The following is a 24,244-nucleotide window of genomic DNA, read 5'->3' on the forward strand; positions in this document are numbered from 1 at the left end:
ATACATTGATCGCTTAGAAACTGACACACGAGATGTGATGGAGCATTTCGTAGTCACAAAGGCATTTGTATTCGCTTTGGATATTGACTAATTTCCCGGGGGCAGACGCAATAGTTTCCTATTTGTATTTTGGCGTTTGAAATCCAATGCTCCAGCAATTCAGGTTCACAGACTATATAAAGAGCATAATCAGAATTGTTAACTTGGAAGGTAATCAATAAAATATCTCCTCAATTCTGCGATGTTTCAGCTCATGTTGGGAGTGCTGCTGATGGTGTTTTTTGCATGGAGGTCAGATGAGCGAACCTGCACACTCCGGGAAAGATTCTATCTACCAAATATATCTAAGGATGGGGACATCGTGCTTGGAGGGTTGTTTGCAGTGCACTCGAACAGGTTTGAGCAGATCAATGTATTTACAAAACCACCCGAAGAAACAAGATGTAGAAGGTTAGTTCAGTTCTGGTGTGACTGGTCGTAGTTTCGACCAAGTTTAACTAACAGCCCTGTTTGATATTATGTTCACACATGCATTCCATTCCGAGAGGCATTTTGCTAACTATGTTCCTTTTATATTGTATTCAGGGAGGCAAATTGCAACGAATGTAAATTGTGAAATCATTAAACATTTATTCTGATCGCAGGTTTTGGACACTACCAAGCAGCTGGAACTGCACAAAAATGTGGGCGATACCAAATTGAGCGGCCATTACTATGAGATAGTCACTAATAAATCCAATTGGGAATTCAGGACAAACCTCTTTACCCAGAGAGTGGTTGGAATGTGGAACTAACTAACACAACTCTTAGTTGAGGTGATAGCATAGATGCATTTCAGGGGAAGCTAGATAAGCACGTGAGCGTGAAGAGAATAGGATATTCTGATAGGATAGATGAAGAGAGTCGTGAGGAGACGGGTGTGAAGCTTGAAAACCGCTATGGACTGGTTGAACATAATGGCATGTTACTGCACTGTGTAATCCATGTAAGTATATGAACCATTCACCCTGTAACATTATTACTATCACTGAATATTTTCTATATCTTCTATAGTCTCTAAATATGAATAGAAACTTTCAAAAGGCAATTGGAAATGCACTCGAAGGGAACTAATTTGTAGGTTTATGGGAGAAATGATGTGTGGGGTTAAATTGCATAGCTCTTTGCAATAATTGGCAGAAGCACGCCGGGCGAATTGCTTCCGACTGTGCTGTAAGGTTTTGTGATTTTATTCTATTATCATGGTTACTAAGACGAAAACCATCAGCAATAGAAATCGTACACATCAGTGTAACAGAGGCACTGGAGAGGGTGCAGAGAAGAGTTACAAGGATAATACCAGAAATGCGAGGATATACCTATCAGGAAAGGATGAACATGCTGGGTCTCCTTTCGCTTGAAAAAAGAAGACTGAGGGCTGACCTGATTGAGACCATTAAAATTCTGAAAGTTTTTGATCGAGTAGATAAGAGAGTGTGTTTCCACTTGTGGGGAAGAGCATAACTAGAGGTCATCAATATAACATAGTCACTAAGAAATCAAATAGGGAATTCAGAAGAAACTTATTTACCCAGAGAGTGGTGAGAATGTGGAACTCGCTATGGAAGGGAGTAGTTGAGGCAAATAGTATAGATGCATTTACGGGGAGGCTAGATAAGCATATGAGGGAGAAGAGAATAGAGGGTTATGCTGACAGAGTTAGACGAGGAAAGATGGGAGGAGGCTCGAGTGGAGTGGAGCATGGACTGGTGCCTGTGCCGTATATGCTATGAAATCCTATGTAAAACAGTGTGACTAGCATTTAAGGTGTATAGTCGTGAAGTAAAAACAACATCAATAACTTTCGTGATTACGTTTTTTTGAAATGCCATAGCAGACCATTTATGTCGGTTTCAGTAGTCAGTGAATAACCAAGTAATATTTTGCATTTAGGAATAATCATCATCATCCTTGTTGTAATCATTGTGCAATCACTTAGTTCATACTGGCCCTGCATTTGCGGTCGGTTTGACGGCGAACTGCCAGCATACACCGTCATACCCCCTTTGAAACTGACTGCAAGTTCAGGATTTCTATGCACAAAATCCGAAACTTGCCACCTGTCCAGTTACGGCTATACAGAGACTTCGCTGCATCTTTCACCTCCTGCGAGAAATCAACGTGCTGGCGAAAAGTTGGGCTAATTGCCCACCTACACTGCAGTAATTACGCTTTAAATTTTTAAGCCTTTTGCAAACAGGGGCAGGAAGCATAAGGAGGCTGGATGAGAAAATTGTAAGAACAAAAGTTCTTGTCAACTATTTGTAACAGCAGAGTACACAGTGCTGAGGCTGGTAATAATAATGGGAAAGATTTGTCCTACACAGCAAAATCATAAGTACATTTCTCAGTGCACTGAACATTTTGCTACACATAGTGAACAGAACAAATCTTCCCACAAAATTAGTTAACAGTTTAAGCTTTTAGTAACCGAGTCATTTTCTGCTGCAGAATATGTTCCATTTAATTATAATTTGTAAAATGACAAAACTGCCAAGTGTATTGCGTTACATTTACCTACATTTTAACTTTTTCGCCAGTAGTAGACATCGATTAAAAAGACACGCGGAACATATTTAAACGTGGAATATAGTTCTTGTAAAATTACAGCCGACTTCCTGTTGTTAAAAGACTTAAACGTGGAAAGCTTAAACATGTTGGTTATGTTTCTCTTGAAGAAATTGCACCTTGAAGTGGTTGTAAATTGTCCTTCTCCCATTTATTTTCATTTACCCTAACGCTGCATTTTTTCACTAGATCGACAACTTTGTTGATATTTGCTTTTTATTGCTGACCCTGTTCTACTGTCATAAATGTGCACACACGTTTCATGGACATGTCCAAATGTAATTTGTGACATCTTAATTCTTTCTGAATTGGACAATATAATCAAAATCTACCGACCAGCATTAGTTGCTGAAGAGAGATCGACTTATTTCACAGCAATTATATTTGTGAATTTTTCATTTCCATTCTTATCCTTTATGAGTGAATCCCTCCTCTTGTCACTTCGCACTAAAGCGCTCAGCTGTTGCTCACAGGCCAAGAATCAGGAAGTAAAAGAACCACCGCCCCACGTGATCCCGGGTTCACAAACGCACAACGGTGCGGTGCTGGGCTCGGTGGGGGAGTACGCCGGGTGGAAATCTGCAGCGTTTGAAAGGAAGTTCTCGCAGGGAGGATCATGCTCGGTAGGTTCCCATTTCCTTGCGATGTCGGCGGCGTACTCCTTAGTTTCGCCGCCACCGCAAATTCAGGCCCAGCAATTTCAATTCATAGCCTGGACTATTATTGGGGAGGGGAATTTGCAGCAGGTTTAGTAACCTGACCTGAAATATGGAGGTGAATTTCCGCGGGGTCGGGGCTGTCAATCTTCCACCGTAACTTCAGCAGAAGTGCCGCTGTAACCCCTAGAAAACTATTTCCCCGGGATTTCGCTTCTCTTACGCCGAAGCTGCGGTGGACGGCAGGACAATCGCCGCGATAGTCTGCAGACAGGCTGCGAATACATTTTCCGCAATCCTTTTTTATGATGGTTTTAAATTAGCAACCTAAAGCAGCAGCAGAAAACTAATTTTAACTTCAGTTAGTTTTTAAAACACCAGCGAGAAAAGCAAGTCAATTTATCTCATTCGACGCATATTACTTGTACAGTTTTTAAAAGAGTATACGAAGGATTTGATCAGGTTTGCACATGTGATTTGTTCATTAAGCTTGCTATGATTATTTGCGAATATAAATATTGACCAAACTGTATGTTTTATTTGACATTAATACTGCAGCAGAGGATATGTAATTTGTCTGTTAAAAGCGCAAATGTGATGTTTTCATTGATCAACACTATTAACTGGGGCGATGCTGTTAAATAGGTACAAGCCGTTTTCAAATTAACTGCAGGACTACCTGAAACAAAAAGTATATGTTTTGCCAACATTGTTTTCGTAAAATAAGGTAAAATTATACGATACGCTGTTCTAGAACAGGTTTAGCAAATTAATGCTTGCTATGGAGTCATTTTACGGCCAATAGCAACTAACTAGCTTTAAAAGGACATTGTGTAATTTAATGTTCTTTATTGCGCAAACCTGTCAAAGTGTTAAGACGTATGCAGGAAAACTGAAACACTTTCTCTGGGTTTGTTCCTCAGTTTTGATTTTAGGGTGTTTCGCTTCGTGCAGAGCATGATTTTTGCAATAGAGGAAATAAACAAGGATGAGACACTTCTCCCGAACATTACACTGGGCTACAGGATTCATGATGACTGCGCGTCCTCCAAGATTGCCACAAAAGTCGCTCTGGCTCTGGTTAATGGGCAGGAAGAGACGTATGTGGGTAATGTCTGTAACGGGTCCCTCAATGTCGCTGGTATTATCGGTTGCGATGGATCCTCAGAGTCTATAGCAGTGGCAAGAACAATCGGTCCTTTTAAAGTACCAGTGGTGAGATTTGCCTGTTATTGCGATTACTCTCATAGAATGGAACGAAATCATTAATAGCTAGATATGTATTGTTATTTCTACATTTAGCTGTCAACCGCGGCACAGTGATAGCATTCTTCCCTCTGAGTCAGAAGGTTGTGTGTTCAATTCTCCCTCCACAGACTTGAGCACAAAAACGAGACTGACTGCTGAGGGAGTGCTGCACTGTCGGCGGTGCCATATTTCCGATGAGATAAACTGATGTCTACCCTCTGAGGTGTAATTAAAAGTGCACATGAGACTATTTGAAGAAGAGCTGAGGAGTTCGTCCCGTTGTCTTAGCCAAAATGTTTCTCTCAATCAGCGTCACGAAAATAGATTATCTGCTCATAACCTATTGCTGTTTGTGGGACATTGCTGTGCACAAATTGGCTGTTGGATTTCCTACATAACAACAGTGACTACACTTCAAAAGTACTTAATTGACTGTAAAGTGCGTTGGGATGTGCCGAGTTCGTGAAAGTCCCAATATAAATGCAAGTTCTTTTTTCCCTGCATCTTTATGTTGCTTCCTTGAAGATATCAAAGGGAAAACGTGTTTTCGCTGTATCGCTAAATGTGCTATTAGGGTCGCGTTTACTCTTTCTGATTCCAATTACTTTAGAATATTTGCAAGTGAAATATGCTGAAATCACCCGCATGCCAATGACCTAAACCAATTTTATTTCCTTTTTGATTCAATGCAGGTTAGTTACTTTTCCACGTGTGTATGTCTCAGTAATAGGAACGAATATCCAACCTTCTATAGAACAATACCAAGTGATTATCATCAATCCAAGGCGTTGGTTCAACTTGTTAAGGGTTTTGGATGGACTTGGATTGGAACCATTAACAGCAACAATGACTATGGCAACTCGGGAATGAAAGCGTTTATTGAAGCTGCACTGAATTTCGGCATTTGCATTGCCTTCTCCGAATCGTTTTACAGAACCGATCCTGCAGAAAAGATTACGAAAGTTGTACAAGTGATTAAAGCGTCGACCACAAAAGTCGTGGTGGCATTTGCGCCAGCGGGGGATATGCGCGTTTTATTTGAGGAAATTTTGCGACAAAACCTCACTGGCATACAGTGGGTAGGAAGCGAAGCTTGGATCACAGCGAATGTTATTGCTCCAGATAAAAGATCGAGGTTCCTTACCGGGGCAATCGGAACAGCAGTGAGTGCGGTAGAAGTTCGAGGTCTGCGGGACTTCCTGCTCAGGGTCCATCCTTCTATGTTTCCCGGGGATAGTTTAGTAAGGGAGTTTTGGGAAACAACGTTCAGATGCACTCTAATATTAGATAACAGCAGAAGCCAAGTAGGTTCAACTTCTCGGCTCCCTCAATGCACCGGTAATGAAAGTTTGCATGGAGCATACAACGTCTATACTAACCCAACGATGGACGGAATTATGTACAATGTATATAAAGCAGTCTATACTTTCGCACACGCGCTGCACAACATGTTTTCGTGTGAAAATGGCAAAGGACCATTTATAAATAATACATGTGCTCATGTTTCAAACTTTCAACCGTGGCAGGTAGGGAATAAACCTCATTTAATTGCATTCATTTCAACTGCAAAATAAGTTGTTCAATATAAAAAAAGCCCGTGCAATAACGTTTTGGAATGTATTGATCGATCGGTATCTTCTTAAAGTATAAAAAACTCTGTTTACATGTAAATTGCATAAAGAAATCTGTCCCATTATTTTCTAAAGCTGCTCCATTACATGAAGTCCGTATATTTCACAACGAAAACTGGTGAGAAGGTGTATTTTGATGATAGTGGCAATCCAGTAGCCGGGTACGACTTTGTCAACTGGCAAATGAATGAAAACGGTGTTGTTGATGTAAAGATAGTTGGACATTATAATGGGTCCGCACCTCCGGGGAAAGAACTGGTGCTGGATCCGAAGCAAATTGTCTGGAGCGGTGGTGAGCAGGAGGTATGGCTTCCAATTGAAACTGGCTGTAATTTTTTATGTATTTTAAAAATGTTATTGACTAATCATTATAATTTTGAAAATCGATAGCGAGGCCCAGTCTACAGTCGTTTTTAAAGGCCGATTCCGGATTTACTAATCCGTTACTTGATGCAGGAAATTTGCCAGATTTAGACAAGGGGGGTGGGATAATTTTAAGGCAGTTTGCATTTTCAACACGAAAGTTCTGATTGGTCCTCTTGGATGACAAGACCATATTTCTACTTGGCCCCATTGGAGGACAAGACACACGCAGCAGTTCTTCTGGATTGTGTAATTAGATCCTGGCGGCTGCCTGAGTAATCAAGGACTTTGCAATGTGTAACTTGATATATTCCTTCTGACTGCCAGGCACCAGACAGAGCGCACACTATTGCTTTCAGAGAACAGACAGGGCTCACCCTCGAGGGTTAGGGCATTCTCCCCCTCCCCCAAAATAAAGTTCCTGACCACCCCCAACAAGTTCCTGCCCTTCCTCCCCGAGATCCTGACCTGCACCTCCCCAACAAGTTCCTGACCTTTTCCTGCCCCAACAGCAAGTTCCTGACCTTCGCCCCCCCCCCCCCGCGCCCCAGTTTCTGACTTTCTTATCCCAGCTCTTGACCACCTCTGCCTTCCCTCTTCGAACCCCTCTCCCCCTCTGCGTGACCAGATTGAGTGCGCATGTGTGGTACCATACAGGTGCACATGCGCAGACAGATTAAAAGACGCGTTGCAAAAAATCACTCCGTAATTTTAATCTAACTCACCCGGCTGGGAACCCTTGGCATTTGTTGTACCGCAGGTTTTACTCCACGCCTAATATTACTCACCCTTGTCTTCAAAGCAGAGTGAAATATGGCGTGCTGCAAAAGCAGCATTTGCCTCATTTCCGTCATTGTCCCGACCGCTGGGCTAGGTTACAATAGCCTCTGGTCGTAGGGAGTGATTTAGGTCTGGTAAACTTTCAAATCATCGTTTGATAAAATTCCACATAAGAGACTAGTTAGTGAAATTAAGAAGCGTCATGACGTAATAAAGACTCACTACGCACTTGGTTGTACATAAAGCAAGGCTTTAATCGACTTGTAACAAAACATGGAGGTCTAGTTAGTAGCCACTAGTTTCCTGTTTCCAGACTGTCTCTGGCCAAGCTGGGCCCACTCTAGTATTTATACTCCGGCCGTTCAGTAGTACTTCCTTGTAGAAGTTTCGATTTATGACACGTCATATTACAGGTGAATTGGTAACATGATAGAAAAATGGCTTGAGCATAGAAAACAGAGTAGGAATAAATAGATGTTTTTTTTCTGATTGACAAGATAGAGTTAGCCGTGTAATCCAATATGCAGAGAGGCCCCGGTTCTCCTCTGAAACATAGAAACATAGAAGATAGGAGCAGGAGTAGGCCATTCGGCCCTTCAAGCCTGCTCCGCCATTCAATGAGATCATGGCTGATCATCCAAATTCAGTACCCTGTCCCTGCCTTCTCCCCATATCCCTTGATCCCTTTAGCCTTAAGAAACATACCCAACTCTTTCTTGAATATATGAAATGAACTGGCCTCCACCGCCCTCTGTGGCAAAGAATTCCACAGGTTCACCACTCTCTGGGTGAAGAAATTCCTCCTCATTTCAGTCCTAAATGGCTTACCCCTTATCCTTAGACTATGACCCCTGGTTCTGGACGCCCCAGCCATCATAAACATCCTTCCTGCATCTAGTCTGTCCAGGCCTGACAGAATTTTCTAGGTTTCGATGAGATCCCCTCTCAATCTTCTAAACTCCAGTGAGTATAAGCCCAATCGACACAATCTCTGCTCATACGTCATTCCTGCCAGCCCAGGTATCAGCCTGGTGAATCTTCGCTGCACTCCTTCCATGGCAAGTACATCCTTCCTCAGGCAAGGCGACCAAAACTGCACACAATAGTGAAGGTGCGGTCTCACCAAGGCCCTGTACAACTGTAGCAAGACATCCTTGTTCCTGTACTCGAACCCTCTTGCTACGAAGGCCAACATACCATTTGCCTTCTTAACTGCCTCCTGCACCTGCATGCTTACCTTCAGCGATTGGTGCACAAGAACACCCAGGTCTTTTTGCACTTCCCCTTCTCCCAATCTATTGCCATTCAAATAATAATCTGCCTTCCTGTTTTTGCCACCAAAGTGGATGACCTCACATTTATCCACATTATACTGCATTTGCCATGTTTCTGCCCAATCACCAACCTGTCCAAATCGTACTGGAGTTTCACGACATCCTCATCACAGCTTACCCTCCCACCCAGCTTTGTGTCGCCTGCAAATTTGGAGATATTACATCCAATTCCCTCGTCCAGATCATTAATATATATTGTGAACAGCTGGGGTCCTAGGACCGATCCTTGTGGTACCCCACTAGTCACTGCCTGCCACTCAGAAAATTACCCGTTTATTCCAACTCTTTGCTTTCTGTCTGCCAACCAGTTCTCTATCCAAGTCCTTGCCCCCAATCCCATGTGCCTTAATTTTGCATGCTCATCTCTTATGTGGGACCTTATCGAAAGCCTTCTGAAAGTCCAAATACACCACATCCACTGGTTCTCCCTTATCTATTTTACCAGTTACATCCTCAAAAAATTCCAGTAGATTAGTCAAGCATGATTTACCTTTTGTAAATCCATATTGACTTTGTCCGATCCTGTCACTGCTTTCCAAGTGCTCTGCTATTACATCTTTTATAATAGACTCTAGCATTTTCCCCAGTACCGATGTCAGGCTTACCTGTCTATAATTCCCCGCTTTTTCTCTACCACCATTTTTGAATAGTGGGGTAACATTAGCTACCCTCCAATCCATGGGTACTGTTCCAGAGTCTATCGCGTTCTGGAAGATGACCAGCAATGCATCTACTATTTCTAGGGCCACTTCCTTAAGTACCCTGGGATGTAGATTATCAGGCCCTGGGGATTTATCGGCCTTCAGTTCCATCAATTTTCCTAACACCATTTCCCTACAAATACTGATTTCTTTCAGTTCCACCCTTTCATCAGACCCTATGTTCCCCGGCATCTCTGGGAGGTTATTTGTTGTCTCCTTTGTGAAGACAGAGCCAAAGTATGAATTTAGTTGGTCTGCCATTTCTTTGTCTCCCATTATAAATTCCCCTGATCCTGATTGCCAGGGACCTATGCTTGACTTCACCAATCTTTTTCTCTTCACATATCTATAAAAGCTTTTACAGTCAGTTTTTATGTTCCCTACTAGCTTACTCTCATATTCTATTTTCCCTTTCTTAATTAATCCCTTTGTCCTCCTTTGTTGAATCCTAAACTGCTCCCAATCCTCAGGATTATTGCTTTTTCTGGCCAATTTATATGTCGTCTCCTTGGAACTTATGCTATCTCTAATTTCCCTTGTTAGCCACGGTTGAGTCACCTTTTTTGTTTTATTTTTATGCCAAACTGGGATGAACAAATTCTGTAGCTCATCCATTCGGTCTTTGAATATTTGCTATTTCCTTTCCACCGTCAGCCCTTTGAGTGCCATTCCCCAATCAATCATACCCAACTCGCTCCTCAGACCATCGTAGTTTCCTTTATTTAAATTGAGGACCCTAGTCTCTGAGTCAACTACTTCATTCTCCATCTTAATGAAGAATTCGATCATATTATGATCGCTCCGACTCAAGGGGCCTCGTACAACAAGATTGCTAATTAATCCTTTCTCGTTACATAATACCCAGTCTAAGATGGCCTGATCCCTGGTTGGTTCCTCGACATATTGGTCCAGGAAACCATCCCGTAAACACTCCAGGAATTCCTCCTCCACACTACTGTTACTAATTTGGTTGGCCCAATCTATATGTAGATTAAAGTAATCCATGATGACTGCTGTGCCCTTATTGCACGCTGCTCTAATTTCCCGTTTCATGCCATCCCCAACCTTCGCCTTACTGTTGGGAGGTCTAGATACAACGACCACTAATGTTTTTTTCCCCTTAGTATTTCTCAATTCTACCCATACAGATTCCACATCATCAGAGCTAATATCCTTCATTACAACTTTATTAATTCCTTCTTTAACCAGTAATGCTACCCCACCTCCCTTTCCTTTTTGCCTATCTTTCCTGAATATCGAATACCCCTGGATGTTGAGTTCCCAGTCTTGGCCATCCTTGAGCCACGTTTCCATAATCCCAACCAAATCATATTCGTTTACCTCTATTTGCGCAGCCAATTCGTCCACCTTATTACAAATGCTCCTCGCATTAAGACACAAAGCCTTCAGGCTTGTTTTTTTAACGCTCTTAGACCTATTAGAATTATTATTTACTGTGGCCTCGTTTGATTTAAACCGTTGATTTCTCTGACTGCCACTTTTGTTTTTCTCCTTCCTATCTTTTACTTTTATCCCTGTTTCCCTTTCCTCTGTCTCCCTGCTCAGGTTCCCAACCCCCTGCCATTACAGTTTAAACCCCCCCGAACAGTGCTAGCAAACCTCCCTGCAAGGATATTCGTCCCACTCTGGTTCAGGTGCAACCCATCCGACTTGTACAAGTCCCACCTTCCCCAGAAGCAGGCCCAGTGATGCAGGAAACTAAAGCCCTCCCTCCTGCACCAACTCTTTAGCCACGCATTCATCTGCTCTATCCTCCTATTCCTATACTCACTAGCACGTGGCACCAGGAGTAATCCAGAGATTACAACCTTTGAGGTCCTGCTCTTTAATCTGCTACCTAGCTCCCTAAATTCTTGCTGCAGGACCTCATCCCTCTTCCTACCCATGTCATTGGTCCCAATGTGAACCACGATCTCTGACTGTTCACCCTCCCCCTTCAGAATTCACGTTAGCCCTTTATTCTGCCTTTCTTGTTGGTGGACAAGAAAATCTGGGCTTGGAGAGTGCAGATGCCGAAAGCCCTGGGATATTATCAAAATTTGAGGACAGCACCAATCAATGGGCATGTCAGACTGGAGAGCATATAGGAGACTGCAAGGGGAAAGATTAGAGGCTTGGGCAGACATGTGCCAATTGTAGTTCAACTTTAAAAAGAAACCAAAAACTTCAATAATATAGAACCTTTCACCTCCTCATGGCGTGTTACAGAGCTGCACAGCCAAGTAATTGCTTTTGAAGTAGAGTCGCTGTAGTTTTGTAGATATTCGGAGCACTGCAACAAACAATAATGAAGCTAAATGACTAGTTAATCTGTTTGTGATGATATTGATTGAGTGACAAATGTCAACAAGTGCGTAGGGAGAGCTCCCCTGGTCTTCATAAATGACAGGACTTCAGTCAGTAAAACATATGAAGGTCTCGGAATACGATATGAACTTTGACCTTAATTGTAAACATGCAATTTTACTGATGAAGACACAGATATTGATGTTACGAATAAGTGCATGTGCAGTGTATCTATCAACATCACAAGGTAGATGGAGTGGGCCTTTGGCGTAGTGGTAGCATCCCCACCACTGGGCCAGAAGGCATAGAGATTCAAACACCCACTCCAGACAGTCCCGGAACTCCGGCTCTAAATTTTGGGTTGACAGCCAGCGGGATACTTGCGTCCGTGGGTGTGGGTGCACCCCCCTTGTATGGGTTGTCAGAGCCCATAAAACCCTCCCGCCATAGAACTAACTACCCTAATGGCTGGTATCAAAGATGGTTACGGTTGCAGAAGGAGCATTAATCGCGGCCAGAAATCCTTCCACCACTTCATACAGTTCCCCAAAGGGAACAGTATGAAGACACGTACGACGACGATGACAAGGTAGATAATCAATCGTTTCCTTCCTTTAAGATCCCCCGCGCAGTTTGCTCTGAAAGTTGTTCTACTGGAACAAGAAAAAACGCTAGGAAAGGACAACCTGTTTGTTGCTTTGACTGCACTCCCTGTGCGGATGGGGAGATTAGTAACACTACAGGTGAGTAGAATACAGATTTTATTTCAATATGCGTCTCTCAGCAAGTGTCCTCAGGGATATCTAAAACTGAGCTTCTTCAATATATAATGTTTTCCTTTTCCCTTAGACTCTACAGACTGCATCAAATGTTCTGTCCTATACTGGTCCAATGAGCGCAAAGATCAATGCATACCAAAGAATATAGAATATCTGGCTTTCACAGAAATCCTGGGAATTGTATTGGTGACTCTTGCATTGATTGGAGTGTGCATGGCTATAAATATTTGTGCTCTTTTCTTTAGATATCGAGAGACACCTCTAGTTAAAGCTAACAATTCCGAGCTCAGCTTCCTTCTTCTTTTAGCACTAGCTTGCTGTTTTTTGTGCTCAGTTACATTTATTGGTGAACCGTCCGACTGGTCTTGTATGTTACGACACACAGCGTTTGGTGTTACATTTGTTCTGTGTATTTCCTGCGTTTTGGTTAAAACCATCCTGGTGCTGATGGCATTTCAGGCAACGCATCCCAGCAGTCACAGGATGAAATGGTTCGGACAGAAACAGCAGCGTGTAAGTGTTTTCCTCCTGACATTCGTTCAGGGTTTAATATGTGCCCTTTGGCTGATCACTGCGCCGCCATTTCCCATGAGAAACACAAAGTATTACAGGGACATTATTATTTTAGAATGTGATGCGGGTTCTTCTGCAGCCTTCTATTCTGTATCAGGTTATATCGGTTTGTTATCCTGCGTATGTTTTGTCTCGGCTTTTCTCGCCCGGAAGTTGCCGGATAATTTCAACGAGGCTCAATGTATAACTTTCAGCATGCTTATCTTTTGTGCTGTTTGGATAACTTTTATTCCGGCTTCTGTGAGTTCTCCTGGGAAATACACTGTAGCGGTCGAAGTCTTTGCGATTCTGGCCTCCAGCTTCGGATTGTTGCTTTGCATTTTTGCTCCGAAATGTTACATTATCATGATAAATCCAGAGAAAAATACAAAGAAGTACCTAATGGGTAAAGGGATTGAAAAGTAGGTTTAAAGAACGATAAGACTTGGTGGTATGAATATTTGCTGCCACATAATTCGTACTTCGAAGGCTTTGTGTAGCTTTGAGCTCAGATATTACTAATCGATTCATTTATCAAGCTCAAGTATATGTTTTAAGGTGATTCATCTGTCCTACTATAATGTGCTGGAAACACCGACTTTAAAGTGTGGAATTAAAATTCAACATATAATTAATAAACATATTGGTCTCCAACGTAATCCTTGAACTTTAATTCATTTCCGCATTTAATTATTCCACATCCATGCATTTAACATTGATGGCACGGTACTGGCGCCGCCCTGTATGGCACTGAGTCGCAGGTTTATAAGATCTGTGGTTCAGTACTTTGTGACGTGTGAGTTGATCTTAGTCTTTGCTGTTAATGGGTTTTAACACTTGCTTCATGGTCCCAGCCGACACAGGGTAAAATAATTGGGGTTGATATAGAAACATAGAAGCATAGAAGATAGGAGCAGGAGTAGGCCATTCGGCCCCTCTAGCCTGCTCTGCCATTCAATGCGATCATGTCTGATCATCCAAGTTCAGTACCCGGTCCCTACTTTCTCCCCATACTCCTTGACCCCTTTAGCCTTAAGAAATATATGCAACTCCTTCTTGAATATATTTGATGAATTGGCCTCTACTGCCTTCTGTGGTAGAGAATTCCACAGGTTCACCACTCTCTGGGTGAAGAAATTCCTCCTAATTTCTGTCCTAAACATAGAAACATTGCAACATAGAAGATAGGAGCAGGATTAGGCCATTCGACCCTTCGAGCCTGCTCCGCCATTCAATGAGATCATGGCTGATCAGCCAAATTCAGTACCCGGTCCCTGCCTTCTCCCCATATCCCTTGCTCCCTTTAGCCTTAAGAAATATATCCAACTCTTTCTTGAATATATTTAATGAACTGGCCTCCTCCGCCCTCTGTGGCAGAGAATTCCACAGGTTCACCACTCTCTGGGTGAAGAAATTCCTCCTCATTTCAGTCCTAAATGGCTTACACCTTATCCTTATACTATGACCCCTGGTTCTGGACTCCCCGGCCATCAGAAACATCCTTCCTGCATCTAGTCTGTCCAGGCCTGACAGAATTTTATAGGTTTCGATGAGATCCCCTCTCAATCTTCTAAACTCCAGTGAGTATAAGCCCAATCGACACAATCTCTCCTCATACGTCATTCCTGTCATCCCAGGTATCAGCCTGGTGAATCTTCGCTGCACTCCTTCCATGGCAAGAACGTCCTTCCTCAGGTAAGGCGACCAAAACTGCACACAACACTCAAGGTGTGGTCTCACCAAGGCCCTGTACAACTGCAGCAAGACATCCTTGTTCTTGTACTCGAACCCTCTTGCTACGAAGGCCAACATACCATTTGCCTTCTTAAACGCCTGCTGCACCTGCATGCTTACCTTCAGCGAGTGGTATACAAGAACACCCAGGTCTCTTTGCACTTCCCCTTCTCCCAATCTATTACCATTCAAATAATAATCTGCCTTCCTGTTTTTGCCACCAAAGTGGATAACCTCACATTTATCCACATTATCGTGCATTTGCCACGTTTCTGCCCAATCACCCAACCTGTCCAAATCGTGCTGGAGTTTCACGACATCCTCCTCACAGCATGCCCTCCCACCCAGCTTTGTGTCGTCTGCAAATTTGGAAATATTACATCCAATTCCCTCGTCCAGATCATTAATATATATTGTGAACAGCTGGGGTCCTAGGACCAATCCTTGCCCGCCACTCAGAAAATGACCCGTTTATTCCAACTCTTTGCTTTCTGTCCGCCAACCAGTTCTCTATCCAAGTCAATACCTTGCCCCCAATCCTATGTGACTTAATTTTGCACGCTAATCTGTTATGCGGGACCTTATCGAAAGCCTTCTGAAAGTCCAAATACACCACATCCACTGGTTCTCCCTGATCTATTTTACCAGTTACATCCTCAAAAAATTCCAGAAGATTAGTCAAGCATGATTTACCTTTTGTAAATCCATGTTGACTTTGTCCGATCCAGTCACTGCTTTCCAAGTGCCCTGCTATTACATCTTTTATAATGGACTCTAGCATTTCCCCCACTACCGATGTCAAGCTTACCGGTCTATAATTCCCCGCCTTTTCTCTACCACCTTTTTTGAATAGTGGGGTAACATTAGCTACCCGCCAATCCATGGGTACCGTTCCAGAGTCTATCGAGTTCTGGAAGATGACCAGCAATGCATCTACTATTTCTAGGGCCACTTCCTTAAGTACCCTGGGATGTAGATTATCAGGCCCTGGGGATTTATCGGCCTTCAGTCCCATCAATTTTCCTAACACCATTTTCCTACAAATACTGATTTCTTTCAGTTCCTCCCTTTCATCAGACCCTATGTTCCCCGGCATCTCTGGAAGGTTATTTGTGTCCTCCTTTGTGAAGACAGAACCAAAATATGTATTTAGTTGGTCGGCCATTTGTTTGTTCCCCATTATAAATTCCCCCGATTCTGACTGCAAGGGACCTACGCTTGACTTCACCAAACTTTTTCTCTTCACATATCTATAAAAGCTTTTACAGTCAGTTTTTATGTTCCCTGCAAGCTTACTCTCATTTTCTATTTTCCCTTTCTTAATTAATCCCTTTGTCCTCCTTTGTTGAATCCTAAACTGCTCCCAATCCTCAGTATTATTGCTTTTTCTGGCCAATTTATATGCCCTCTCCTTGGACCTTATGCTATCCCTAATTTCCCTTGTTAGCCACGGTTGGGTCACCTTTTTTGTTTTATTTTTATGCCAAACTGGGATGAACAAATTCTGTAGTTTATCCATTCGGTTTTTGAATGTTTGCCATTGCCTATCCACCGCCAACCCTTTGAGTGCCATTCCCCAATCAATCCTACCGAACTCGCTCCTCAGACCATCATAGTTTCCTTTATTTAAATTGAGGACCCTAGTCTCCGAGTCAACTACTTCATTCTCCATCTTAATGAACAATTCGATCATATTATGATCGCTCCGACCCAAGGGGCCTCTTACAACAAGCTTGCTAATTAATCCTTTCTCGTTACATAATACCCAGTCTAAGATGGCCTGATCTCTGGCTGGTTCCTCGACATATTGGTCCAGGAAACCATCCCGTAAACACTCCAGGAATTACTCCTCCACAGTATTGTTACTCATTTGGTTGGCCCAATCTATCTGTAGATTAAAGTCACCCATGATGACTGCTGTGCCCTTATTGCACGCTTCTTCAATTTCTCTTTTAATGCCATCCCCAACCTCCGCCTTACTGTTTGGAGGTCTATAAACCACTCCCACTAATGTTTCTTTCCCCTTCGTATTTCTCAATTCTACCCATACAGATTCCACCTCATCAGAGCTAATATCCTTCATTACAATTGTGTTAATCCCTTCTTTAACCAGTAATGCTACCCCACCTCCCTTTCCTTTTGGCTATCTTTCCTAAATATCGAATACCCCTGGATGTTGAGTTCCCAGTCCTGGCCTTCCTTGAGTCACGTTTCCGTAATCCCAACCAAATCATATTTGTTTACTTCTATTTGCGCAGGCAATTCATCCACCTTATCACAAATGCTCCTCGCATTAAGACACAAAGCCTTCAGGCTTGTTTTTTTAACGCTCTTAGACCTATTAGAATTATTATTTACTGTGGCCATGTTTGATTTAAACCGTTGATTTCTCTGACTGCCACTTTTGTTTTTCTCCTTCCTATCTTTTGCTTTTATCCTTGTTTCCCTTTCCTCTGTCTCCCTGCTCAGGTTCCCAACCCCCTGCCATTTTAGTTTAAACCCTCCCCCACAGCACTAGCAAACGCTCCCCCTAGGACATTGGTTCCAGCCCTGCCCAGGTGCAAACCGTCCGGTTTGAACTGGTCCCACCTCCCCCAGAACCGGTTCCAATGTCCCAGGAACTTGAATCCCTCCCCCTGGCACCATTCCTCTAGCCACTTATTCATCTGAAGTATCCTTCTATATCTACTCTGACTAGCACGTGGCACTGGTAGCAATCCTGAGATTACTACCTTTGAGGTCCTGTTTTTTAATTTATCTCCTAACTCCCTATACTCCGCTTTTAGGACCTCATCCCGCTTTTTACCTATATCGTTGGTGCCTATATGCACCACGACAACTGGCTGTTCACCCTCCCCTTCCAAGATGTCCTGGAGTCACTCGGAGACATCCTTGACCCTTGCACCAGGGAGGCAACACCCCATCCTGGAGTCCCGTTTGCGGCCTCAGAAACGCCTATCTATTCCCATTACAATTGAATCCCCTATTACTATAGCTCTACCTCTCTTTTTCCTCCCATTCTGTGCAGCAGAGCCACCCCTGGTGCCAGGAAGTTGGCTGCTGTTGCCTTCCTCTGATAAGCCATCCCCCCCAACAGTACCCAAAGTGGTGTACCTGTTGGAGAGGGGGATGGCCACAGGGGACCCCTGCACTACCTGCCAACTAAAAGGCCGACCCCTTATCTTTAGTCTCTGACCCCTGGTTCTGGATTCCCCGACCATCGGGAACATCCTCCCTGCGCCTAGTCTGTCCAGTCCTGACAGAATTTTATAAGTTTCAATGAGATCTCCTCTCATTCATCTAAACACCAGCGAGTACAAGCCCAATCGACCCAATCTCTTCTCATACGTCATTCCTGCCATCCCAGGTATCAGCCTGGTGAATCTTCGCTGAACTCCTTCCATGGCAAGAATATCCTTCCTCAGATAAGGCGAACAAAACTGCACACAATACTCAAGATGTGGTCTCACCAAGGCCCTGTACAACTGCAGCAAGACATCCTTGTTCTTGTACTCAAACCCACTCGCTATGAAGGCCAACTAACCATTTGCCTTCTTAACCGCCTGCTGCACCTGCATCCTTATGATGGTGAGTTCAGGCTTGATTGTTCAATCCTTGTTTCACATGTGTGTTCACGCATTTGAGAGAGAGACGCCTCGCACAGTTGCTTCCATAAAGAAAAGCACAAAAATGCAAAAACTCTATTGTACTTTTCCAAATTCTAGCGGAAATGTGGACGACAATATTGGAAAGGTGAGCTGATGTTTTTTCAAAGACAGAATAAATGCAGTTGAGCATAATGGCCCAGAAATTTGGGTCGGTCACTTCCCGCGGGTGTAAGTCCCCTACCTGCACTTACCTTGCGCGCCGGCCGTTGAGCTGTGGGCCCCCGTGAAATTCCGATCCTGGGCCTGCTCCAACTGCCGGCATGCAGTGCTTATGTATTAGCTCGATTCCTCCACTTAGATCACGTGGGCCATGGAGAGCCAATCGGAGCAATGAATGCCCATTCATAAGTTTGACAGGAAGAGCTTTCAAAACTTATAAATACTACGGGCCCCAAAACATCACTAAATCTTCAAATACATAAAAAAAAAACACATTGTTTAAATAAACTATAAATTACATGAAATAACTATTTTAATCAATAATTTAAATTTTTGAAAAAAATAATTTTATTTTCTAACGGGGCTAAAATAAATTACCTTGCTTTAAAGTATTTAAAAATAATAAACCTGTGGAAAAAATGTTTTAATTTTAATTAATTCACGCCTTACGCCTGCTTTTTAAAAGTGTAACTCTTGGAGACTTACCTCCCGGGAAAACCTGCAAAAAAAACGTAAGTTCGATGCGCATGCGCAGCCTCTCCTGCGCACGCGTTCAAACTCTGAACCCCTTCTTTCAGGGGAACGGAAGTGCCAGTTTCCCGCGCATGCGCAGTGCATGCGCGAAACTGGCACTTCCATTGGGCCTACAGGTGAGCACCCCATGCGTACTCACCCGTGGGGACCCGAGTTTTTGGGCCATAATGTTTACGTTTTCAGTATAGCAATTTCCCATTGTGTTCATAATAAGCAACACTAATTTATTGGACGTCTAGGGACCTATTACCCAAAATGGAAATTGCCAATTGATAACCCAATCTCTGTGTATGTCGAAGTTTGCAGTTGTACTATAAACTACCTGTGTGAGACTGGTAGCTGCAGAGTAGGAAGTTCATCCATCATAATCAGGGCGGGCTCACGCTGGGGGAGATCTTGACTTTGTGTTATGGTGTAAAACAGGTGAGCAGCTCCTTTTACATCCCTCCTAATTATTATTGGCATGCTGTGCCTCTGATTCTTATTTTGTGGGTAAAATTATCTCATTTGTTTGAAGTAGATAACGCATTGGTTAAAATTGCGGAAAGAGCATTGTCATACCAAGGCAGTAGACTTTCTTACTGCCGGGCTAATAACCATAATACGTACCCTGTAATGGAGTAAATAATGACTTGGAAAATATGGTCCTCATTTACTTTATTTTTGATGTTATGTTTGGAGACGTTAATGGTAACATCATTTTATTTCAAGTGCCAAATATTTTCCATGTAGAAGTGGTGTGAACTTAGGCTGTCACATGGAACCGACTGAATTGTCAAAGTGTATAGCTTTTAGTCAAAAACTAGGATTAAGTGCACTTTCTGTCGCTATGCACCAAGCTGAGTATAGTCCTTAATTAAAGGAAGCCAGTTAAGTACAATACTGAACTCTGTCAAGCAAACACTTTAAATGCTGACACTGAGATATCGCATGTAACTATTCAGAAGAGTGGATTAATTTCTTCTATGGGGGGTCCCTGCAGACTTTTATATTTTCCTGATTGCAGCGTTTATTTATTTTGTTTAATGAGACTCCTGCATCAATTTATTTCTGATTTTGTTCAGGACCTATTTTAGGTGAAACAATAATTACTGTAAACTCTAAGAGAGAATCAAATAATACAGCGAACAACATTCTACCTTTAAAACAGGCCAGGGCTTAATGTAATCTGCTGCCTTAACATTGAGGTATTTAGCTTTGAATGCAATATATTTCACATTTTATCTTACTCAAAAATTTCTGCAATTGCGCATATGGCGGCGAGCGTTTTGATTGGCCTTTTTACCTCAACTTTCACAGTAGAGAGTAATTCAGGCGGTGTGTTAAACCAGTGCTGCATCCGATCCCATCAGTTTATTGAGGGTGGGTTAGGGTATATTTGCACATGACACCAAGCTAAGGGAGACTGGCTAAAGGAAATTGTTTGGTGCCCTGCCTGTATTAAAGGCATTAAAAAGAGCATCCAGTATGGAGGGGGACTTGCACACTGCCCAATAAATTGGCCAAGGCAGTACGTGAGGCGTCCAGGCCCGGCACCTGAAAGAAGGGTTGGCCCCTTTGCTTATGCATATAGGGGTCCTAAACTTTGTATGCAGCCACCTTACCAAAACTGGCCTCCCATGAACTTAGCGATCGCCGGGCCGCCTGCATTCAGGAAAATGTGTTTACATGTGGCCTAATCAGTGGTCCCTGCAGACTTTTATATTTTCCTGATTGCAGCGTTTATTTATTTTGTTTACTGAGATTCCTGCATCAATTTATTCCTGATTTTGTGCAGGACTTGTTTTAGATGAAACAATAATTGCTGTAAAGTCTAAGAGAGAATCAAATAATACAGTGAACAACATTCTACCTTTAAAACAGGCCAGGGCTTAATGTAATCTGCTGCCTTAACATTTAAGCTTTTAGCTTTGAATGCAATATATTTCACATTTTATCTTACTCAAAAATTTCTGTAATTGCGCATATGGTGGCGAGCATTTTGATTGGCCTTTTTACCTCCACTTTCGCAGTAGAGAGTAATTCGGGCAGTGTGTTAAACCAGTGCTGCATCCGATCCCATCAGAAAAATGTTACTTTTGTTAAAAGATTCTCACCTGAATGTTGCGCTGCGAAGTGCAGGAGTGCTCCTACTGGCTCCAGTGCAGTGCCACAGATAATTGCCAGCTCCTGCTTGTCCTCCCAAATGCCTCCAAAAAACGCCTCGCCTCTCTGAATCTCGCCCTTCCTCGGAATTACCCACTAATTCCTGATATCCCCTCCTTCCTGATCATTTGCTCCTTGCCCAATCGTTTGCCCATCTCGATCACTTCAACCACCCCGTCCCCCACCACTTACCACGGATCACAACCGTAATATATAGCCACCAAACATCTACAATAACAACAGAAAATGCTTGAAATACTCAGCAGGCCAGGCAGCATCCGTGGAGAGAGATACAGAGTTAACGTTTCAGGTCTGTGACCCTTCGTCAGAACTGGAAAAAGGTTAGGGATGTAACAGGTTTTAAGCAGGTGCAGAGGCAGGGAAAGGGGGAGGGGGAAAGGGGGAGGGGGAAAGGGAGGAAGGAATTAAGGGACAGTCTCTGCTAGGGTGGGAGGCAGGTGAGATTAAATGTTGCAAATGGGGATGGCAACATCATAAACATGAAGCTCAAATCAAGCTCGAGTAACAGCACCTCATCTTTCGATTAGGCACTTTACAGCTTTCTGGACTCAACACTGAGTTTAACAATTTCAGACTATAACCCCTGCCCCCATTTTTTCAGGCAGCAGCTGTTGATGATTCTGACAGACCTGAAACGTTAACTCTGTTTCTCTCTCCACGGATGCTGCCTGGTCTGCTGAGTGTTTCTAGCATTTTCTTTTGTTGTTTCAGATTTCCAGCAGCCGCAGTATTTTGCTATTGTTCCAAACATCTAATGTTGCTTCACTGGCCAGCTGCCTGAGAAAAACCAGCATGCACCTACCTGTTCCGGCATGGCAATTGTTCCCTGGTCCAATTTGCGTTAGCAGGCTTGTGTGAACCAATTTCTAGGCTGCCGTGTCCAAACAATGTAAGGGGATAATAAACAAAGTAATCAGAACGTTGGGTTATATCGCTAAATTATGAGTATAAATCATGAGTTCATAGATATATTGGAGCTCTCCAGAATTCTGATTTGGCTCGCCATCAATTAATCTATGGCATCCTGGTCCTGGTTACATGGTGAGGCATCCACATGGTAGAAGCGCTTCCCAAACCCGCAACTTCTAGCTCCTTAGAGGACAAGGGCAGTAGTCGTTTAAGTTCCCCTGCAAGTCACACACCATCCTGACTTGGAAATGGATCAGCCGTTCCTGCCAGCCGGGTTTCAAGAGTGTGGCTCACCAACACATTATCAAGGGCAATTAGGGATGGGCAATAAATGTTGGCCTTGCCAGCGACACCCACATCCCTTGAATAAATGAAAACAAGTGGTGCAGGTTGTAAAACATGCCTGATCTTCTGTGTTAGAAAGATGCCTAAGATGAGTCCAGGAGAGGGCTTTTCAATCTCAAAATAATACATCTCGGAGTTTACTTTATAGAGGTACATGGTACACCTACTGGGAAAGAGAAAATAAACCCAATACAAATCTTACAGACACATGCGTGTAGATTTTCAATTTGTGGCCTAGGTGTGAAATTGGTGTTGCGGATCGTCCGCCTGTATAGAAACCGTCCGATTTTCCTTTTTGCTGATTTCATATCAGCAGGGCAGGCGAGTAGATGCTTGTGGTTTTAAAGGGCAAGTTTATGATAGCAGGCAGGACGTTTTTCTTTTAATCAGACCACAATCAACATCAGAACCACATTGTCATTGGAGGGTGGTTGAGACCAGGAAAATGGACTAATTTATGGAGCAGTTAGATGATGTAATAGGAAACTGATTAGGTTGTCACTCTGGAAGGATAATGTGAAATGTTCAGAACAGCTGTCTTCAGGAACACTGTCTTGTGATATTCTGAATATCTCCACTCTTAGTTTATATTAGTAAGAAAGTTGTACTGATAGTTTTATTGGTGGAGCAATTGGGAAACAGTGATCATAATATCATCAGGTTCAGAATAGTTATGGAAAACGACAAGGAGCAATCAAGCATAAAATATTTAACTGGAGGGGCGGCTAAATTCATTGAGGTAAAAAGGGATCTGGCTCAGGTGGATTGGAATCAGAAATTGGTAGACAAATCAGTAATTGAATAACGGGTGGCCTTCAAAGAGGAGATTGTTTGTGTACAGTATAGACACCTTCTCACGAGGGGAAAGGCAGGACATTCAAAGCTACAGCTGCACGGATAACTAAAGATATAGGGGCAGAAATTCGGGTCGGGGGCTTGCCGCGCGTGCAAGCCCCCGATATGCACTTACCCGACGCGCCGGCCGTTGAGCTTCAGGGACGCCTGGAATTCCTGTTTTAAAATGTTGACTCCCGGGCAGCGTCTGACGTCACGCCGCCCAGGAGTGCAGCCAGCGCGAAGCCTGGAGCGCGCTGTGCAAGTGAGACACGCCCCTTGAGGTCTCATTTTAAAAGGACACGCCCCCAATGCTTCTCACAAGCTGCAAAGCATTTTTACATGTAGAGCAGCATTTTAAATAGGTTTTTTGTATTTTTAAGAAGCTTTTGGTAACTTTTATAAACTTTTAAATTATTTTGAAGAATCTGAAGTAGTTTTAAACAGAATTAAAGCGATTTCAAGACTTTTAAAAGCCCTGAAAGCATTTTTTTCATTCCATTTATTTAATTAGCAACATCGTTGTCGTACGTGTCTTCACACTGTTCCCTTTGGGGAACGGTATGAAGTGGTGGAAGGATTTATGGCCGTGATTAACGCTTTTTCTGTGACCGTAACCATCTTTGTACCAGCCATTAGGGTGGTTAGTCTTATGGTGGGAGGGTTTTACAGGCTCCCACAACCTATACGAGGGGGGGGGCCACCCACGGACGGAAATATCGCACTGGATATCTACCCAGAATTTAGAGCTGGAGCTCTGACTCCACTTGCTGGGAGTGCCTGGAGTGGGGTTTGAAACCCTATGCTGTGTGGCCTAGTGGCGGGGATGCTACCGCTCCGCCAAAGGCCCACTCAGATCAGCAACTTGAAATGGCTGGAATGAGCACAATTCACGGCATTAAAAGAACTCACAATTGAACTGATGATGACCTCAGCA

At 43.2% G+C, this 24,244-nt stretch overlaps 1 protein-coding gene across 1 annotated transcript; it reads left to right on the forward strand.

Moving 5' to 3' along the window:
• The first annotated feature begins 225 nt into the window (after window positions 1-225).
• LOC147115420 (extracellular calcium-sensing receptor-like) lies at window positions 226-13,599 on the forward strand. Its single transcript, XM_085989413.1, has 6 exons — window positions 226-450; window positions 4,187-4,478; window positions 5,204-6,037; window positions 6,218-6,445; window positions 12,247-12,370; window positions 12,477-13,599. Exons 1-6 carry the CDS (start codon window positions 242-244, stop codon window positions 13,382-13,384), a joined length of 2,595 nt encoding a protein of 864 aa, XP_085845539.1. The 5' UTR covers window positions 226-241; the 3' UTR covers window positions 13,385-13,599.
• Window positions 13,600-24,244: the final 10,645 nt, after the last annotated feature.

This window comes from Somniosus microcephalus, chromosome 6 (assembly GCF_052327205.1).
Source record: "Somniosus microcephalus isolate GS21.2 chromosome 6, FLI_Smic_1.0, whole genome shotgun sequence".
NCBI lineage: Eukaryota > Metazoa > Chordata > Chondrichthyes > Squaliformes > Somniosidae > Somniosus > Somniosus microcephalus.